This window comes from Eleutherodactylus coqui, chromosome 6 (genome assembly GCF_035609145.1).
Source record: "Eleutherodactylus coqui strain aEleCoq1 chromosome 6, aEleCoq1.hap1, whole genome shotgun sequence".
Taxonomy (NCBI): Eukaryota; Metazoa; Chordata; class Amphibia; order Anura; family Eleutherodactylidae; genus Eleutherodactylus; species Eleutherodactylus coqui.
Window position 1 is genome coordinate 88,891,844 of NC_089842.1, and position 21,745 is coordinate 88,913,588.

At 44.3% G+C, this 21,745-nt stretch overlaps 1 protein-coding gene across 1 annotated transcript in view; it reads left to right on the plus strand.

The window, feature by feature from the left end:
- GRIK5 (glutamate ionotropic receptor kainate type subunit 5) overlaps positions 1-21,745 on the plus strand; it is a 344,216-nt gene that overhangs the window by 233,065 nt on the left and 89,406 nt on the right. The window contains exon 5 of the mRNA XM_066607146.1: positions 19,464-19,629. Within this exon, the coding sequence (XP_066463243.1) occupies positions 19,464-19,629 (166 nt within the window). The remainder of the gene's footprint in view (positions 1-19,463; positions 19,630-21,745) is intronic.

Genomic DNA, 21,745 nt, shown 5'->3' on the forward strand with positions numbered 1-21,745 from the left:
GATGTGTGAAGGACTCTAAACGACGAGTTGTGAAAGTACACTTGCGATTCCAGGGTACATGACTGCTTTTCTAGTATAGACCTCATTCTCACTTTGGCTGATCTGATTGATTGGCTGGTGGAGGTTTCTATTCACCCCATAGTGATATCTGATCACAACCTGGTATAAGTCAAAGTCCAGGCTCTTCAGCCCCAGACCAGCTCCCATACTTGGAGATTCCCTACATATTTGATAGCATCAGAGTCTTTAATCAAATACCTTAAATGGCACTGATCCAATTTTTTGTATAACGATACTGACCTAAAAGATACCCTGTTATGGGCCACTTCAAAAGATATTAATGAGGGGTCATATTACAGCACATGTAGTGGACTGGAAAAAAGAAGGCTATGAAACCATTCACAACATTACACTATGCCCTTTTAGCAGCCCAGCAAAAAACATACTTCCTCCCCCAGCCTGTTAAGTGAAGCAGCAGTTTACCTTTCCTTTTTCCCTTACTTATAGTCAAAAATTATATATCTATGATGGTTTTGGGCATGATGGACAGGGAGTTGAATCAGTACATAAATAAGTGGTATGGAGGATCCAATTCCTGGGGGTGGGCAAGTCACAAATAATTACAAGTTTTTGCAAATTCATACGGATTACTAACATGCTCTTATGGCCCTTTGTCAAATGGGCAAGGATATCCTTTTGTATATGTCATTCCTACTGCCCCAGGCCTTTGCCCAGTCACATTGGTTTCTGCCTTTGACCCATTTTATGGAAATGACAATGCAGATATTTCATAGGTCATGTCTTATCCCAAAGAGTGCTTACCAAATGGACATGTTTTAAATGTAGGACCATGGATGCACTGCTGTATCATTGCCTTTGGGAGTGTTTAGTGATCACAGAATTTTGGAAAAGAGTAATGGCCTTTACTAACTGGCATTTCACCAGATTTATTCTCCCGGATCCACTATGGACTGCATTTGGGTATGTTGACCCAGACCAATTTAATTGCACCTCAGATTGCTTCCAGACCTTCCTTCACCGTGAGACTCCCCGTTCAAACTGTTTTCCACCATGCACATGGATTGGGTAGAGGCTTCATTCAGCAAGGAAAAAACAGTGAAACAATTCTTTACTGGTTTGGAGACCTTTATACTACCTCTGAGACGTGTACATAGGGCCATAGATAACGGTTTGTATTTGTGATTCCAGGAACTAATATTGACAGATAGGACTTTGTTGGTTGCTTAGGTGGGCTGTTTGGGAACCCGCAGGTCCCATGTGCCACCAGACATACTAAACAATTAGCATTCATATATGGTAAGATTCATAATTTGATCTTAAAGGGGTTGCATGAGACTAGAAAGTAGGACCTGGCTTTTCTTCTAGAAACAATGTCCACTCTTGTCCAAGGTTGCGACTAGTAATACAGCTCGGCCATTTCTGTAATACCAGATTAGTGCTGTTTCTGGAATAAAGCAGGACCTTTTTCTCATCTCACACAAACCCAACAAAGGCAGAATGTATTGTCAGAAACATAACTAATGTATTATGAAAGGGAGCACTCACGAAATGAAAATGACTATTCCCAAATCTTCCTTTCTAGGAATGCTGTAATTGCCTTCTGTCCCTTGTGGTGGTCAATCGAAGGATATAACAAGTCTACATTACAGTTAGCCAATTTACATATGTGTAGAGTTACTCTACAAGCTCATTACATTCTCTGCACCTGGCCTTTCAGGGCAAATCTACTGATTCTATTAGAGCATTCACATGCTGTTTTGTAGTGCTTTGTCTTTCGATTCTTTTTATAGCTCTTATGCTTTGGTTGGCGGGTTCTTCAGAGGTGCAAAATTTTCCATATTCTGATGAAAGGAAATCGCTGAATAGCGTTTAGACTAGTGCATGAGTGTTCAGTGCTAAAGAAGATTTGTGTAGGCGGCTATATCCTAATTCTCATATAAAGGAATATCATAGTCACATCATGAATCCACAGGGCCATACGTATGCAGGATGATAAGGACGCCTCCTCATTGGTGCAACAAGAATATATAATATTCCATAAATGTTAAAAAGATTTAACTTCAACAGGGATATCATTGCGGCTTACATGTGATATCTCTATATACAAGAGAGGCTTAAACAGTAGGTCCACTTTTGCCATCAGTGTTATTATTTATGAAGCAACTTTGCCAGTCGTTTAATGTATACAGCTCCTGTGCTGACCCATGGTTATGATCAAACCCTGCAAGATCTCTTCCATCTGTCCCCTTGTTCTTGCTTATCTGCCAATGTAAATTAGCAAGAAATGGGAGACAGATGGAAGAGATTATGACTGCATTTCAGGTTATAGAGTTTTTTGTAGTCTGTAGCCATAGAAACACATAGGATAGAAGATGTATTGAAGCTGTAGACACAAAATAGTAGACTATAGCTACCGCATCCAGGCATTTGCCTTATGGCTCACTCACACAAGCGTATTTTGGCTGCACAGTACACGCATATTTTTTTACGCATGTGCTAAAACTCCATTAATTTACGTTGCACTCTTCAGATCTACGTTTTTACGCGCCTGGAAAAAAAACGCTGCATGCCCTATTTTGTTGCATATTACAAGTCAATACAGTGCATAAAATATGAGTATTTGTTGCATACTGGGTATCACACACGTAAAACTCTTTGTGAGTGAGCCTTACATGTACAATGAAATTGGATGGAACAGTATGGGGTGGGCTTAGGAGCTGAGCCCATTCCATAGGTGCTGGATGTAATACACAGCTGGGACCCATCTGCAACCACCAGCTGCTTAACTCTTTAGGTGCCATAGTCAGTGCTGGCTGCGGCATTTAAATAGTTGGATATAGGGAGAGGGTTTCTTTTATGTCCTGGACTGCCACACACGATGGAATCGCAAGGTGACATTCAGTTGTAATGGTAGCTAAAAGCCTAGTGAAGATCTCTGGAGCTTCTATTTACCTCTATTACACCCTGTAAGTTCGCGTCCCACTTGAGGACCACAAAAAAGTGAAGAAAAAAAAAAATAAAAAAAAAAAATATATATATATATATATATATATATTCAATTTTCTTACATAAAATGTACATAAAAGAATTAAACATAGCTGACATTGATGTGTTTGAAGAAAAATCCGGCAGGGTATAGGGATCTGATGGGGTGAATACGACTACTTTCCATCACAATGAAAAGCTTTGCTAAATGTTTTTCTCCCTGAATAACCCCAGATAATCTTTACTATTTGCAAAGCGGCTTTTCATTTAAAAAAAATTGATTGCCAAAATTGAGATAACTTTAAACTCCTCTATCCCACAATTAGAACAGAAAAGATATGTCTTGTTGGAAAGAAAAGAAATCGTCTTGAAGCTATACAATTTATCTGTGATGGGGTACTTCAGCTATCTGGTATTACAGTTACAGATGTACCAAAGTTTAACTTGACACTCAATGTATTAGATAAACTGTGGCGCAGAACATTTTCTTGCCCTTTGAATAGCTTTTCAATGGCTTTGGTTGTGTTAAGATAAAGATAACTTGTTGCAGCAAGTTACAAACATTGGGTTAAGCTTTGCTGCATCCGTAGATTGAGTTCTGTTTTGTACAACAACCACATCTATATAAATCAAAGTAGGGGACACAGTATGTCTATATTGTTGTCCGTTAGACTAGAGATCATGTTGTTCCTCATCCAAAGTAAGAAATTATTAATGAAGGGAAAATGACCACATAGATACACGGGATTATATATTCGCTCACAGTAATTACTCATTTGAGAAAGCTTCAATACTTCTAATATTATCAACGATGACTCAAAACCTCAAGTCCTACAGACATCATCACATAGTGATGACTACGTCCAAGACAGAAGAACACACTGATACCCACATTGTCAAATTAGTTACTGATTCTGAAGGTCCACCAAGACACAAGTAAATCAATCTAGGGTAATAGTTTGGCTCTGCAAAGCCTTATTTTAAGCAAGCCTGAAAAAGGCTTTCTCTAACTAAAATGTTTCCTCTTAGGATTAAATAGTCCTCTGATTCTGCATACATGACGTGAGTGCGATTCCCCATCTTTTGGTTTTATATGCTCCAAATAGGGTACTCTTCTGCTTGACTTTTGGGGCTCCTTATAGTGGCCCACTGGAGGGTACTCTTGTACTTTGGTGGGCCTTTCCAATACTGGTTAAAGCTATCTACAAAATGATTGTGTGAAGAGTAGCTTTTGGCCCATAGTACGTCATTCCATAGGAATCCCATTCTTTTGAGTAGATTGTTCTTTCCATGTCAGGCAGCCACTTTCCTTAACCCCTTAAGGACGCAGCCTATTTTGGATCTAAGAATGCAGTAATTTTTGGGGGATTTTCATCTCTACTTTTCAAAAGCTATATCTTTTTTTTTTCAATTGACAGAGGCATATAAGGGATTGTATTTTGCGAGGCGAGCTGTAGTTTATATTGGTACCATTTTGGGGTACACATGTGTTCTATGATTTTTATTCATTTTATTAGGGGGTACTGGGTGAAATGCGCATCAATTCTGCCATTTTTTACAGCATTCATCATGCGGTATGAATTACATGATAATTTTTACAGCAGGTTGGTATGATTCTGCTATTTTTAATTTAAGTGCTAGCCAATTACCAAAAGATTTCACTAATAAATAAAGGTTTGAAATTTGCACCAAGTCAGTAGCTAGGCAAATTTCTGGTATACATCGGTATTGAAAAATGTAAGATTACAATGTAAAATTTGTCTGAAAAAATATTATATAAAAAAAAAACCAGCAGAACATAAAGGAATTGAAAGAACTAGATATATCTATACAGATGGTAAGAGGCCCTCAAAAAATTCCCAAATAAGATATGGGGGGAAATTTTGGCATTCTGTAGTTCAGTAGAGAAAGAGTTATGCCCCTAGAAATATAAAAGTAATTTAAATCCAAAAGAAATCTAAAAATTAAAAAAACTAAACTACAAATTAATCATTACATTATTATCTGTCCGGCGGATAAAAGCGGGGGTAGTGATAGTGGATACAGACAAACGTCAACAGGATTGTTATGGACAGTTTTCAGATGAGAAAGTCTGCATGAGATTGAACTGGGATCCAACTTTAACATATAAACATGGAGGCCTTTAGTAAGGGTGCGTTCACACGTTGCAGAAATTTTTTGAGGAATTTTGCAGCAGATCTGCAGCAAAACTGCAGGTTAGAGTTACAGCAGAAAATCCACAGCGTTTTTTTCATCTACATGAACAGGATGTGCTTTAATCCCATTCACTTTAGGGCTTACTCACATGTCAGCATTTGTCATCAGTATTCTATAAGCCAAAACCAGGAGCAGGTCCAAAATACAGAAGAAATGCAAATCTTTCCTTTATTCTTTCTCTCTGTTTGTTCCATTCCTTGTTTTGGCTCACAAAATACTGATGAAAAATATTGACGTGTGAATAAGCCCCAAAGGTGCGGTTAGACACAAAGATGATCCCTCAAAAGATGGCTTTCAAGCGATCATTTTGCATAAGCTGCTAATTCATACTAATGCCTATTAGTACCAATTAGTAGTGTGTGAGCCGCTGGGAGCTGAATTTATTCAGAGGACTGCCCCCTGTTCTCTGAATAAATTCCTTTTGTTCTGCTGACAGCTGAGACAATGTAATCAGCTGTTATCAGCGCTCCCCGGCAGAACACAGCATGCGGTCCTGCCTATCAGCTGTTCTGCCGAACGACGGATTTCAAGCTGAACTGAAATCCATCGTTCGACAGAAAATGGGCACCTTTACACGCAACTATTATCGCTCAAAAGATGGCTTTGAGCAATAATCGTTGCATCTAAATGAGCCTTTACAGTAAACATTTCCGATGCGTTTTTTCTGGAATGTGTGAAGGCACCATAAAAGAGGTTTATTCAAAGGAAGTAGAATGGGAATATAATTTTATTTTGGGTACAATAGAAAGATTACCAGTGTTTTACTGTATTCCAAAAATTCATATAGAGCTAATTAACCCCCCTACGTAGACAAATAGCCTTAAGCATCAGTTCTCTGACGTCCAATACATCGCAATATCTTGATACGTTTTTACAACCCTCTGTTAGACATCATATTTATGGGATAGTATAGAGGTGATTAGAATGGTGGAGGGTCTAGAATGGCAAAAGAATTGGATCTTGGTTATATTGGACGTGAGTTCATTGTGCACATCAGTTAATCACCAACAAGGATTAGAGGCTATTAGGTTTCTTTTGGAATCAAGCAATAGTATACTACAATATCAAGTAGAATTTATATTGAGTATAATTAATTTTATATTAATGCATAATTATTTTTGTTTTGGCTCCAACTTTAATTGCGGGCACTCTGGCACTGCCGTGGGCACCAGATTTGTGCCCAGTTATGCCAATTTATTTTTTGCTTATTGGGAATATGTGTATGCATAATCTTCCTGAGGTCGTTGTGAGCCTCTTGCTGTAGTGTAGATATATAGATGATATAATTTTGGAGTGGGGTGGTACAAGAGACAAGTTAGACTACCTAGCTTTGGAAATTAAGGTTGTGAGTAGTGGATTGCAATGCAATACATTTCATAAACCCACTGCCAAAAATGGGTTCATTTTATTCAACAGTTTTCATTTGCCAAGTTGGTTACTTTGTGTGCCATTTAGTGAATATACCGTAGTCATCTAAAACATCATTGTACTAGGAATCAGGTCTTTGAATGTGAGGCCATTGAAATGACAAGACAATTTTTTGGAGAATAGGTATCCACAGTCTATTTTGGCTGTATCATTAACTAAAGTTAGGGGAGTGAATAGGGCTTCTTTTTTTAAAGAAGAGGAATCGGGTCAGGAGAAGGATCTAGCCAAGGAGGGAGGGACTGTGAAACCTGTCCTTCAATATAGTGTGAATTATGGAAGAATAGGGGTTAATAGACACTGGCACTTTTTGAGTAGTGATTAGAGATGAGCGAGCACCAAAATGCTCGGTTGCTCGTTACTCGGGACGAAATTTTCGCGATGCTCGAGGGTTCGTTTCGAGTAACGAACCCCATTGAAGTCAATGGGCGACTCAAGCATTTTTGTATATCGCCGATGCTCGCTAAGGTTTCCATTTATGAAAATCTCGGCAATTCAAGAAAGTGATGGGAACGACACAGCAACGGATAGGGCAGGCGAGGGGCTACATGTTGGGCTGCATCTCAAGTTCCCAGGTCCCACTATTAAGCCACAATAGCGGCAAGAGTGGCCCCCCCCCCTCCCAACAATTTTTACATCTGAAAAGCCCTCATTAGCAATGCATACCTTAGCTAAGCACCACACTACCTCCAACAAAGCACAATCACTGCCTGCATGACACTCCGCTGCCACTTCTCCTGGGTTACATGCTAACCCAACCCCCCCCCCCCCCCCGCACAACCCAGTGTCCACAGCGCACACCAAAGTGTCCCTGCGCAGCCTTCAGCTGCCCTCATGCCACACCACCCTCATGTCTATTTATAAGTGCGTCTGCCATGAGGAGGAACCGCAGGCACACACTGCAGAGGGTTGGCACGGCTAGGCAGCGACCCTCTTTAAAAGGGGCGGGGCGATAGCCCACAATGCTGTACAGAAGCAATGAGAAATCCAATCCTGTGCCACCTCCATCAGGAGCTGCACACGTGGGCATAGCAATGGGGAACCTATGTGCCACACACTATTCATTCTGTCAAGGTGTCTGCATGCCCAATCAGACCGCGGTTTTTTATAAATAGTCACAGGCAGGTACAACTCCGCAATGGGAATTCCGTGTGCACCCACAGCATGGGTGGCTCCCTGGAACCCACCGGCTGTACATAAATGTATCCCATTGCAGTGCCCTGGACAGCAGAGCTAACGTCAGATTAAATGCAGGTGGGCTTCGGCCCACACTGCATGCCCCAACCTGACCGGGGCTTTTAATTCATAGACACAGGCAGGTAGAACTCCCTATTGTGAAGTCCCTGTGGACCGACAGCATGGGTGGGTGCCAGGAAGCCACCGGCGGTACATAAATATATCCCATTGCAGTGCCCAGCACAGCTGAGGTAATGTCATGTTTAATGCAGGTGGGCTTCGGCCCACACTGCATGCCCCAGTCAGACTGGGGTTCTTTAGAAGTGGACACATGCAGTTACAACTCCCTGTGGACCCACAGCATGGGTGGCTCCCTGGAACCCACCGGCGGTACATAAATATATCCCATTGCAGTGCCCAGCACAGCTGAGGTAATGTCATGTTTAATGCAGGTGGGCTTCGGCCCACACTGCATGCCCCAGTCAGACTGGGGTTCTTTAGAAGTGGACACATGCAGTTACAACTCCGTGTGGACCGACAGCATGGGTGGCTCCCTGGAACCCACCGGCGGTACATAAATATATCCCATTGCATTGCCCATCACAGCTGAGGTAAAGTCAGGTTTAATGCAGGTGGGCTTCGGCCCACACTGCATGCCCCAGTCAGACTGGGGTTCTTTAGAAGTAGACACATGCAGTTACAACTCCCTGTGGACCCACAGCATGGGTGGCTCCCTGGAACCCATCGGCGGTATATAAATATATCCCATTGCAGTGCCCAGCACAGCTGATGTAACGTCAGCTTTAATGCAGGTGGGCAAAAAATTAATTGGATTACACTGTAGGCGAGGGCCCCAAAAAATTGGTGTACCAACAGTACTAATGTACCTCAGAAAAATTGCCCATGCTCAACCAAGAGGGCAGGTGAAACCCATTAATCGCTTTGGTTAATGTGGCTTATTTTGTAACTAGGCCTGGAGGCAGCCCAGTTAAAATAAAAATTGGTTCAGGCGCAAGTTTCAACGCTTTAATGAGCATTGAAACATATAAAAATTGTTTACAAAAATTATATGACTGAGCCTTGTGGGCCTAAGAAAAATTGCCTGTTCGGCGTGATTACGTGAGGTTTCAGGAGGAGGAGCAGGAGGAGGAGGATGAATATAATACACAGATTGATGAAGCTAAAAGGTCCACATTTTTGATGGTGATAGAGAACGATGCTTTCATCCGCGGGTGCAGCCTACGTATTGTTTAGGTACCGCTGCTGTCCGCTGGTGCAGCCTACGTATTGTTTAGGTATCGCTGCTGTCCGCTGGTGGAGAAGAAAAGTCTGGGGAAATCCAGGCTTTGTTCATCTTGATGAGTGTAAGCCTGTCGGCACTGTCGGTTGACAGGCGGGTACGCTTATCTGTGATGATTCCCCCAGCCGCAGTAAACACCCTCTCTGACAAGACGCTAGCCGCAGGACAAGCAAGCACCTCCAGGGCATACAGCGCGTGTTCAGGCCACGTGTCCAGCTTCGACACCCAGTAGTTGTAGGGGGCAGAGGCGTCACGGAGGACGGTCGTGCGATCGGCTACGTACTCCCTCACCATCCTTTTACAGTGCTCCCGCCGACTCAGCCTTGACTGGGGAGCGGTGACACAGTCTTGCTGGGGAGCCAGAAAGCTGTCAAAGGCCATAGAGAGTGTTCCCCTGCCTGTGCTGTACATGCTGCCTGATCTCCGCGCCTCCCCTGCTACCTGGCCCTCGGAACTGCGCCTTCTGCCACTAGCGCTGTTGGGTCGGAATTTTACCATCAGCTTGTCCGCCAGGGTCCTGTGGTATAGCATCACTCTCGAACCCCTTTCCTCTTCGGGTATGAGAGTGGAAAGGTTCTCCTTATACCGTGGGTCGAGCAGTGTGTACACCCAGTAATCCGTAGTGGCCAGAATGCGTGTAACACGAGGGTCACAAGAAAGGCATCCTAACATGAAGTCAGCCATGTGCGCCAGGGTACCTGTACGCAACACATGGCTGTCCTCACTAGGAAGATCACTTTCAGGATCCTCCTCCTCCTCCTCCTCAGGCCATACACGCTGAAAGGATGACAGGCAAGCAGCATGGGTACCCTCAGCAGTGGGCCAAGCTGTCTCTTCCCCCTCCTCCTCATCCTCCTCCCCCTCCTCCTTCTCCTCAACGCGCTGAGATATAGACAGGAGGGGGCTCTGACTATCCAGCGACATACTGTCTTCCCCCGCCTCTGTTTCCGAGCGCAAAGCGTCTGCCTTTATGCTTTGCAGGAAACTTCTCAAGAGGCATAGCAGAGGAATGGTGACGCTAATGATTGCAGCATCGCCGCTCACCATCTGGGTAGACTCCTCAAAGTTTCCAAGGACCTGGCAGATGTCTGCCAACCAGGCCCACTCTTCTGTAAACAATTGAGGAGGCTGACTCCCACTGCGCCGCCCATGTTGGAGTTGGTATTCCACTATAGCTCTACGCTGCTCATAGAGCCTGGCCAACATGTGGAGCGTAGAGTTCCACCGTGTGGGCACGTCGCACAGCAGTCGGTGCACTGGCAGATTAAACCGATGTTGCAGGGTGCGCAGGGTGGCAGCGTCCGTGTGGGACTTGCGGAAATGTGCGCAGAGTCGGCGCACCTTTCCGAGCAGGTCTGACAAGCGTGGGTAGCTTTTCAGAAAGCGCTGAACCACCAAATTAAAGATGTGGGCCAGGCATGGAACGTGCGTGAGGCTGCCGAGCTGCAGAGCCGCCACCAGGTTACGGCCGTTGTCACACACGACCATGCCCGGTTGGAGGCTCAGCGGCGCAAGCCAGCGGTCGGTTTGCTCTGTCAGACCCTGCAGCAGTTCGTGGGCCATGTGCCTCTTCTCTCCTAAGCTGAGTAGTTTCAGCACGGCCTGCTGACGCCTGCCCACCGCTGTGCTGCCGTGCCGCGCGACACCGACTGCTGGCGACGTGCTGCTGCTGACACATCTTGATTGCGAGACAGAGGTTGCGTAGGAGGAGGAGGAAGAGGAGGAGGAGGGTGGTTTAGTGGAGGAAGCATACACCGCCGCAGATACCAGCACCGAGCTGGGGCCCGCAATTCTGGGGGTGGGTAGGACGTGAGCGGTCCCAGGCTCTGACTCTGTCCCAGCCTCCACTAAATTCACCCAATGTGCCGTCAGGGAGATATAGTGGCCCTGCCCGCCTGTGCTTGTCCACGTGTCCGTTGTTAAGTGGACCTTGGCAGTAACCGCGTTGTTGAGGGCGCGTACAATGTTGCGGGAGACGTGGTCGTGCAGGGCTGGGACGGCACATCGGGAAAAGTAGTGGCGACTGGGAACTGAGTAGCGCGGGGCCGCGGCCGCCATCATACCTTTGAAAGCCTCCGTTTCCACAAGCCTATACGGCAGCATCTCCCGGCTGAGAAATTTGGCTATGTGCACGTTTAACACTTGAGCGTGCAGGTGCGTGGTGGTGTACTTGCGCTTGCGCTCCAACACTTGCGCTAGCGACGGCTGGACGGTGCACTGAGAGACATTGGTGGATGGGGCCGAGGTCAGCGGAGTTGAGGGTGTGGGTGCAGGCCAGGAGACGGTAGTGCCTGTGTCCTGAGAGGGGGGTTGGATCTCAGCGGCAGGTTGGGGCACAGGGGGAGAGGCAGCGGTGCAAACCGGAGGCGGTGAATGGCCTTCGTCCCACCTTGTGGGGTGCTTGGCCATCATATGTCTGCGCATGCTGGTGGTGGTGAGGCTGGTGGTGGTGGCTCCCCGGCTGATCTTGGCGCGACAAAGGTTGCACACCACTGTTCGTCGGTCGTCTGCACTCTCAGTGAAAAACTGCCAGACCTTTGAGCACCTCGGCCTCTGCAGGCTGGCATGGCGTGAGGGGGCGCGTTGGGAAACAGTTGGTGGATTATTCAGTCTGGCCCTGCCTCTACCCCTGGCCACCGCACTGCCTCTTCCAACCTGCCCTGCTGCTGCACTTGCCTCCCCCTCTGAAGACCTGTCCTCAGTAGCCGTAGCAAACCAGGTGGGGTCAGTCACCTCATCGTCCTGCTGCTCTTCCTCCGAATCCTCCGTGCGCTCCTCCCTCGGACTTACTCCAATTACTACTACCTGAGTGATAGACAACTGTGTCTCATCGTCATCGTCCTCCTCACCCACTGAAAGCTCTTGAGACAGTTGCCGGAAGTCCCCAGCTTCATCCCCCGGACCCCGGGAACTTTCCAAAGGTTGGGCATCGGTCACGACAAACTCCTCTGGTGGGAGAGGAACCATTGCTGGCCATTCTGGGCAGGGGCCCGGGAACAGTTCCTGGGAGTCTGCCTGCTCCTCAGAATGTGTCATTGTAATGGAGTGAGGAGGCTGGGAGGAAGGAGGAGCAGCAGCCAGAGGATTCAGAGTTGCAGCAGTGCACGGCGCAGAATTCTGGGTGGTCGATAGATTGCTGGATGCACTTTCTGCCATCCACGACAGGACCTGCTCACACTGCTCATTTTCTAATAAAGGTCTACCGCGTGGACCCATTAATTGTGAGAAACGTGCCTCTCTCCTAATCCCGCAGCAGTCGGCTGCGATATACCTGGATCAGGAGCTCGGCCTGTGCCCACACCCTGACTTGGGCCTCCGCGTCCACGTCCTCTAGGCCTACCCCTACCCCTCAGCATGCTGTATTACCAGTAGTGCAGAAACAGAACGCTGTAATTAAATGTGCCGCTTATTGGCCTGTGGTTGGAGGCTGACTTCCCTTACGGAACGCACAGCAGAGCCAGGAAACAATTTTGCGCACGCCTGTAGTGAGACGTAGGTGCGTATGACTGAGCTAGTGGAATTCACAGCGCAGAAGCAGTCAAGTGGCCAAAGGCCAGTAGTAGGCCTTAAGTATTTTGCTTCTATTTTTTTTAAATGCTGAGCTGATACAGCAGACAGATACTGTAGGCAGCGTATAATATTATGTATACTGTTTCCCTCTGGCGGGATGATGGTGGTGATGTAACAGAGACAGCAGACCCAGGAAACAATTTTGCGCAAGCCTGCTCTAACGCTTAGCTGCGTATTAATTAGGACTACTACCGCCAGCAGACAGATACTGTAGGCAGCGTATAATATTATGTATACTGTTTCCCTCTGGCGGGATGACGGCGGTGATGTAACAGAGACAGCAGACCCAGGAAACAATTTTGCGCAAGCCTGCTGTAACGCTTAGCTGCGTATTAATTAGGACTACTACCCCCAGCAGACAGATACTGTAGGCAGCGTATAATATTATGTATACTGTTTCCCTCTGGCGGGATGACGGCGGTGATGTAACAGAGACAGCCGACCCAGGAAACAATTTTGCGCAAGCCTGCTGTAACGCTTAGTACGTATTAATTAGGACTACTACCCCCAGCAGACACGCAGTAAACTGAAGACGGTCACAGGCAGCCCAAAAATAGTATTTTTCCCCAATTTTTTTGAAAAAGCCCACTGCCTATATAGCCTGGATATCTCTTTCCCTGCCTCACCAGTACTGGCCCTATACTCTGTACAATGACTGCAGACTGAGGACGCAGTGCTCTGCACGCCCGATATACAGAAAAAAAAAAATTTGTGCAACACTGCTAAAAGCAGCCTCAACAGTACTGCACACGGTCAGATGTGGCCCTAAGAAGGACCGTTGGGGTTCTTGAAGCCTAAAATCACTCCTAACGCTCTCCCTATAGCAGCTTCGGCATCAGCAGCACTTTCCCTGATCTCTGTCAGAACGCATCTGTGGCGAGCCGCGGGAGGGGCCGATTTATATACTTGGGTGACACCTGATCTCGCCAGCCACTCACAGCAGGGGGGTGGTATAGGGCTGGAACATCACAGGGGGAAGTTGTAATGCCTTCCCTGTCTTTCTATTGGCCAGAAAAGCGGGCTAACGTCTCAGAGATGAAAGTGAAAGTAACTCGAACGCCGCGTGGTGCTCGCCTCTAGTAACAAGCATCTCGAACACGCTAATACTCGAACAAGTATCAAGCTCGGACGAGTACGTTCGCTCATCTCTAGTAGTGATAAAATAATGGGTCTGGTATTACCACTGTAGTCTATACTAGAGCCCCAAATGAGCGTATAAAGATGGCACCCACTGTAAGAAAAATGGGAAATGAAGTAAAATCGGGGAAAGTGTAAGGTATTTTAGATGTCTGTCTTGCAGCAACCGTAACATGTTATACCAACACTAAATAACTATGAATATGTTACCAGAGAGTTACTGACCTGTAATAGTAAGAAGAACGTAATATATGTTAGTGAGTATCCTTAAAAAACAGTATATTGGGAGGATTTTGAGACCTTTAAAGAGAAGGATTTCCAAATATATTTGTAATATACAGAATGGTTATGAAAAACATACCTTATCATCACATTTTAAAGAACACCATGATTGTGACCCCAAGGGTCTAGTTTTTTCAGCTGTACATAATGTTGCAAGAGATTGGTGTGTGTGGGGGTGGGGTGGGGACTTTATTGCTAAAATGTCAAGAGCTGAATCGAGAATAATATATGAATTTGAATCCCAAATCCCTAGACGGTTGAATGCTAATTTGGAAATTTTTGATTTCCTGAGATAGATCCGTTGCAGGTTTTCCTAGTGGGTTTGAATACATTTACTAAACATATTATTTCTGTTCCCAATTTGTTACCATGTTTACTGGAATACACTCTCACTTTTATTTATGTATGATATTAAATACAGTATAATTTATGTGTAGAGACAATTGAAGGGCTGACCGATATCAAGACCATTATAGTTGCCCAAGTCATTACATGATTGGATATCAGGTTGGTTGGTGATAAATAAGAAGTATGCTTAATGGAGCATTTATGGCCACTGAGGGAAAGGCAGAGACAACCTTGAAACGCGTTTAGCTGCTAACCCTCCAAAAAGTTTGTGGATTTAACTGGACTGCACTTTCTATGTCTACATGCACCTACTTTCTCTATATTTGGATGCTCTGGCAGTATTTCAGTACCACTGGAGATCTGTAGAGTGTGCAAAGTGATGCTTTACCATTATACACAATAAAATCTCCCGCTAGTAAAAAAGTCGGGTCAAACTAGAAGTGCCAACGGTGATATTGCAATAGAGACTTGAATATTGCAATCTATGGAACACCAAGACCCAGCTGACCCCTCAGAGTACTGTTCCCACATGCTGCCTGCTGAGCCTTTAGAATACGTGCGATGCAGACACATAGCGGTAAGAAGACGCTGGGAGTAGAGTGGGAGTAGAGTACCGAAGTCTGGCAGATGTACACAGCAGATATTAACAGTCTATTAAACTGATAGATTTGAATATGGAAACTGTCAAGGACTTTGTGAAAAGGATTGCAACATATATAACATCTTGTGCACAAGAAAAGGTCATCGACTACAAGCCAGTCAACATGGAATTATTGGGACTGAGTGTTTGGCCTATTGGGATTGCATATATTGGACAAAGAAGACGTTTTTATTATATCAGGGCTGCGGGTCTGGCATATTGAGAATATTTTTCACACTAACTTTATATATTTTACATACATACTGCTCGGGTCCCACGGTGCTTATGTGTTTAGAATTTTTATAGTTTTTAATTTTAGATTAATCTTTTTAATAAATTTTATGGTGGAAGTTTACTATAACGTTATATTTAGAGATGAGAGAGCGTACTCGCTAAGGGAAATTACTCGAGCGAGTATTGCCATTTTCAAGTACATGCCCGATCGTCCCAAAAGAGCCGGCGGGGGGCGGCGGGGGAGAGCGGGGAGGAACGGGGGCAGATCTCTCTCTCTTCCCCCCGCTCCCCCATGCTCACTCCCGCAACTCACCACTCACCCCCGCCGGCCCCCGAATCTTTTGGCACAAGCAAGCATGTACTCAAAAATGGCAATACTCACTAGAGTAATTTACCTTAGCGAGTACGCTCGCTCATCTCTGGTTATATTAGATACAGTGTATTTATGATTCTTCTCGAGTCTTAAGTGCCATATTCTGTTTATACGTTTCATTTAGTGTGTGGATACTACAAGAGATGAGCGAGCACGCTCGGATAAAGCAGTTACTCGAGCAAGCATCGCTTTTTCCGAGTAACTGCTTACTGGTCCGAGCAGGCTCGAGGGGAGCGGCCAGTAGCAGGGGGGGGGGGGGGGGGGGGGAGAGTTATTTAAGAAGAGCGATGCTCGCTTGAGTAACTGCTTTATCTGAGTGTGCTTGCTCATCTCTAGATACTACATATTGTGCGCTCGATATCCCTATATATAAAGTGGTGAGTTGCCTTATTTCTTGATTTACGAGCAGTAGTTTTTATTACTGCCATTTTGGGGTACATATAATCTATAACTTTTCTAAAAAAACATTTAGGGGGGACTGGATGAAAAAGCACATCAATTCTGCCATTATTGTAGAGCAGTCATCATTCTGGTAAAATGTCATTAAAACATTTTTCTGTGGGTTGCTATGATTACAATACCAAAATTATAAAAAATTATCTATATTTTTTTAAGGTTTTTCCACTTTTGCACAGTGAAAACTCTTTAAAAAAACAAGCAAACATTTTTTTTGCATTGCTGCACTGTATAACTCTTATATTTGCTATTGCTGGAGCTCTGTGAGGATTTGTTTTTTGCCTGACAAGATGTAATTGATATTAGTACCATTTTGGGGTTTGCGTGACTTTTTTGTTCCTTTTTATTGCTTTTTGGGGGAAATGTACATTAGAAGCATTTTCGCTTCTTTTTTTAAAAGTGTGTTTAATTTACTCTATGGGTCATTACAGATGCGATCGTACCAAATGTGTGTGGGGTTTTAAACAAGAAAAGGGAAAAATGCGCAAAAAACTTTTTTTGGCCTCTTTTGGACTGTTTTTAGGTTTTTTTTTACATTCTTATGTCGCTGTAGAGAACTTCAAGCTGTGATCTTAAGATTGCTGAAATAATACACTACATTACTTCTTTCCTGCATTTTATTATCATTAGAGATGAGCAAGCATACTCGCTAAGGGCAATTGCTCGAGCGAGCATTGCCCTTAGCGAACACCTGCCTGCTCGAGACAAAAGGTTCAGGTGCTGGCGCGGGGGAGCGGTGAGTAGCGGCTGTCATCAGGGGGGAGTGGGGGGAGAGAGGGAGAGCGAGATCTCCCCTCCATTCCTCCCCGCTCTCCCCGCATCTTCCTGCCCGCTGCCAGCACCCGAACCTTCTGTCTCGAGTGGGCAGGTACTCGCTAAGGGCAATGCTCACTCGAGCAATTGCCCTTAGCGAGTATGCTCGCTCATCACTAATTATCATTATTACTGCCTATGCCAGGGCATGGCAAACCAGGATGCCATGGCAACACATCGGCTCTCCACAATTTCATGGTGGAGGGCTTATGACGTCACAGAGGGAGTGCCCTCCCTTTGTTAACTTTATACATGCCATGATCAACATCGATTGCAGAATATAAGTGGTCAACAACAGAGATCCTTGTTCTCCCTGATACCCGCTGTTACAGCGGTAGGCCGGCTGTGAGTCACAGCTGGCTCCTGCCGTGGATGGCAGCTCAGTTCCTTATCCATATGATGTAAATATATGTCATTTTGCGGCAACCCCTTTTCAACCAGGACATATGAATACGTCCTGTGACAGCAAAGGGGTTAAAGGGAAATGCAATCAATTGGCTACCCAGGTGTGAGAAAAAGTCCACTGTTAGGCAGACGTTGAGCACCTATTATGGTAACTTTACTCTTAGTGATATTGTGAAGGTAGCCTTATAGTTATCTTCAAGTCTTCTTGGAGGCATAATTTGAAGCTCTTAGGCCCCAATGCAAATTCCTGGCCCTCCATTTTTCATACTCCATTAATAATACTGGTTTCCTAAAACTGAGCCAAAGGACCTTTTGGTTTTCATCATTTCTGAGGGACTGGATGCAGTGCCAACCTCTGCACATATATAGTTTTAGCCCTTGTCTTGGCCAATACTTCTCTATATATATGTGGTGGAAGAAGCTTACTATCCAGGAGAGGACTAATTTATTTGTTTCATGGCAAATCCCTCTCCGTCTTGCTTTTTTTGGGATTAAATACTGTGTAGCGAGGGACATGAAGACACAGTCCCTTTAAGAGGTAATAACCCCTCTGGACCTACATTACACCTTCTTACATTGTGCTAATTCTACTGAAAGACATATTGAAGAGAACTGACTTGATTTTCTGAGGATCAAAAATACCATTTCATGGAGACATCACACATATGGAACAAAGAGATACACTACAGTACATTAATTAAGGCAGCGTTTAAAAGTAAATAGGATTATTAAAAAGTAATTATTGCTTTCCTTTACAGCAGCAGAGAGAGGCAGTGAAATGAGGCAGAGGAAATTCACTGCGCCCATACTTTGCAGAAAGGACACATCAGCTAGCAGTCTCTGCAGGCACATAGAAGATAATTACTCAGCAGGCAGATCAGCGGCAGAATAGGGCGATACACGAATATTTAAAACCTGCAGAGAAATATTATTAAAGGGGACTAATAGCACATTTTGTGAGCTCTTGGCCCAAAGGATGCACAGTAGAAAAGTGGTCTTCAAAAATCATGAGCCCCTTACCAAACACTAAGGCCGGTTTCCGTATGTCTGAACCTCCAGCAATTTTCCCCTCCAATGTTGCAGTGAAAAGCAGGAGGGAATTGAAGCTATAACTGATGCCATTGCATTCTATGGGACAGCTCAGGGCATCTAGCTCATCATCCTTGATGTCGAATGCCTTCCCTCAACATTGCATGAACATATGTTTGGCTATGGATGCCAGTCAGGAGCTGAAAGTACACCTAAATGGTATCACTTGTGTCTGCCTCCAGCATGAAAAGACTAGCCAGACACAACCAATGTATGTGAACCCAGCCTAAGCCACGATACACTTGGGGTCAAATGTTGTCCGATAAGTGGCTGTTCCAGCTTGGACTATCAAATACTTACAAGGAAGAGAAAAACGCGTCAGGATGTCCGCAGGAAATAACCAGATGTGGTTGGTGTGTGTGGGATTAGAGGAGAGGTGCAGAATAGAGTAAGAAAGGTGCTGCCAGCCTAGTAGGCTGGTAGACCAATGGTCGAATTATCTTTTATAGGTATGATGAAGTAAAAAAATAGGACTTTGGCACAACCTATAGTCAGTAGTCTGCAAAAGGTTTTTGCTGCCTATAAAGACAATACTTTGTAAAAACCAATTATGCTTTATTTAGTAAGAATTCAAACCAGCAATGTTTCTTTGTTTCAAGATTAGCAGACCTCTTCATCCGACAGCTGGGTATATAAGGATTTTGTATAAAAACATCTCAGTCCAAATAATATACAGCAAATAGACCAATAGATCTGCTTGTTCTACTTGTGGCCCGCAGCCAGAAAGCTGAAAAGTGGGCAGGGCTTGTTGGGAGGGGGCGTTGTCGTCAGAACTGACCCGTTTCAGTATAATATACACCACAAACTGGCATAAATTATGCCAGAAATATGCACTTGGTCAGGAGCAGGTGTACATTTCTGTGAAGGCGTACGGAGGTGCTGGGGAAGTGCTGAATACATGAAGAGGAGTGTAATCATATATAAGATGGAGTTTAATCATTGTTAATATCTGTAAGCCTGTGAAGTATTATATATATTTGTTTTTCTTGTAGATTCCTCATATAAAAGTAGGACCAGAAGAAGCACCCAAGTTACAATATTTACGGTTTGCATCCGTCAGTCTGTACCCAAGTAATGAAGACATAAGCCTTGCTGTGTCACACATACTGAAGTCTTTTCACAACCCTTCCACCAGCCTTATCTGTGCCAAGGCCGAGTGTAAGTGCGAACTCATATATCTACCCTTCTCACATATGTAATGACATTGTGTACCAGTAGGCTCAAGTGATCAATAAATTTAGGGAGTAATGATTCCTTGCATCTCACGTGGGTTGAAGTTGAATGTACCACCAAAGGAACATGGAACTATGATTCTTTATAATCTTTGGGTTCTTTTTTTTTGGGGGGGGGGGGGGGGAGGAACAATGGCAGCCATATTGCTTGTCTGTACTTGGCTTGATGAAGTCTACAAGTTTTCAACCAATGGTTCTCCAAATGTTGTAAAGCTACAACCCCCAACCTTTGATTTCACATCTGGAGCCATAGATGTAAAATCTCTGCCCCGGCTCATTTGGGTAATATCATCAAGGCAAATTCCTGAAAACGTTTATTGATGATGATTAAAAGAAGTATCTTTGATACATTCTACTGCATGAAGATGTTCTTTTATGCAGTACTTTATTTGCTGTTACTGTATTATGCTTTCATTATGCTCAAGTGCTTAGAACAACAAGTCATTACAGGTTGACTTGCTTCATAATGATGTACCGTAGAGGTTTGGTCTCTAGTATCTCTCTAATTGACAAACTAATAAACATTTGATCCTTGTGTAGAACTGACCTCACCTTGTAAAATCAGCAAAATCACAGCACAGCTTATTAGGGAAGTCTGCAATATGTCAGGGCTGCGGGACTCATAGCTCACGTGACTCAAAAATATAGAGTGGGACAGTCAATGTGACTAAGTATTGTATATACATGAAAATTACATTAGGCTGACAATCGATAGACTGACAGTTGTGAAGAATAATAACCTAGAAGACTATCTCAAGGTTTGTGACTTGAGGGATAGCCTTTAGGACTCTATAGTCCTAGACTGGACTGTACATTATAGTGGCATTGTTTGGTGCATTGCATGTTCTTATTATTACCGGGTTTCCCCGAAAATAAGACAGTGTCTTATATTAATTTTTGTTCAAAAAGGTTTAACTTTTTTACATGTATAGCTGCCTGGACACTATTTAAATTGACTTTTTAAATTAATTGTTAGCAGGGCTTAATTTTGGAGTAGGGCTTATATTTCAAGCATCCTCAAAAAGCCTGAAAAATCATTTTGCATCCTCAAAAATTCTGGAAAATCATGCTATGTCTTATTTTCAGGGTATGTCTTATTTTCAGGGAAACAGGGTAGTACTAATATGGCACAAGGGTCGCTCAGAAACTCATGTCTGCTATCTTATTATGTTGTCAGTCACACAACATCCAAAGTGGATGTTGGCGATATGGCAATAGAATTTGAACCTTCCCGACAATATTTGGTAAATTTTCTTGCTGTGTCACAGCTGGCAGCAGCGGGGTAGTCTGACAAAATGGCGTCTGACATGAATGTGTGTATAACGCAAAGTGTGTCATTGAATTCCTGCATGCCGAAAACATTGCACCCATTGACATTCATTGACACTTGCTGAATGTTTATGGAGGCCAAACAGCGGATGTTAGCACAATGAGTCAGTAAGTAGTGCGTTTCAACAGTGGTGACAGCAACGTGAAAGACAAGCCATGCTCTGGACAGTCCTGCACAGCTGTCACACCATGAAATGAAGAGCTTCTCAATCAGCTCATTCACAAAAATAGACAGATTACGATCAGGGAACCGAGATTAATATCAGTTTCAATGCGTTGGAAATGATCTGCCAATTCATGCGGATGAGCTGATCAAGACACTTTTCATTTTGTGGTGTGACAGCTGTATAAAACTTGACTTCTCTATCGCGTTACTGTCATGACAGTTGAAATGCACCACTCGCCGCCTCACCACCACATCCACTGTTTTGCCTCCGTTCAGTGCTGAAGTGCAATTGCACACCTTTGCTTTCATGTTAGACCTATTTTATTACACTGCCCTCTGCTGCCATCTGTTGCACGGCAACAAAATTTACCAGATATTGGCGGGAAGGTTAATACTCTATTACCTTACCACCAACATCTACTTCTGACGCCGTGTACCAACATAATAAGACAGTTTTGGATTGACCATTTATGCGAGGAGACCCTACGTAAAAGCGGAGCACTCGCCCTGATGAGGGTGACTCCAGATCAAGAACCTGAGGTGACCC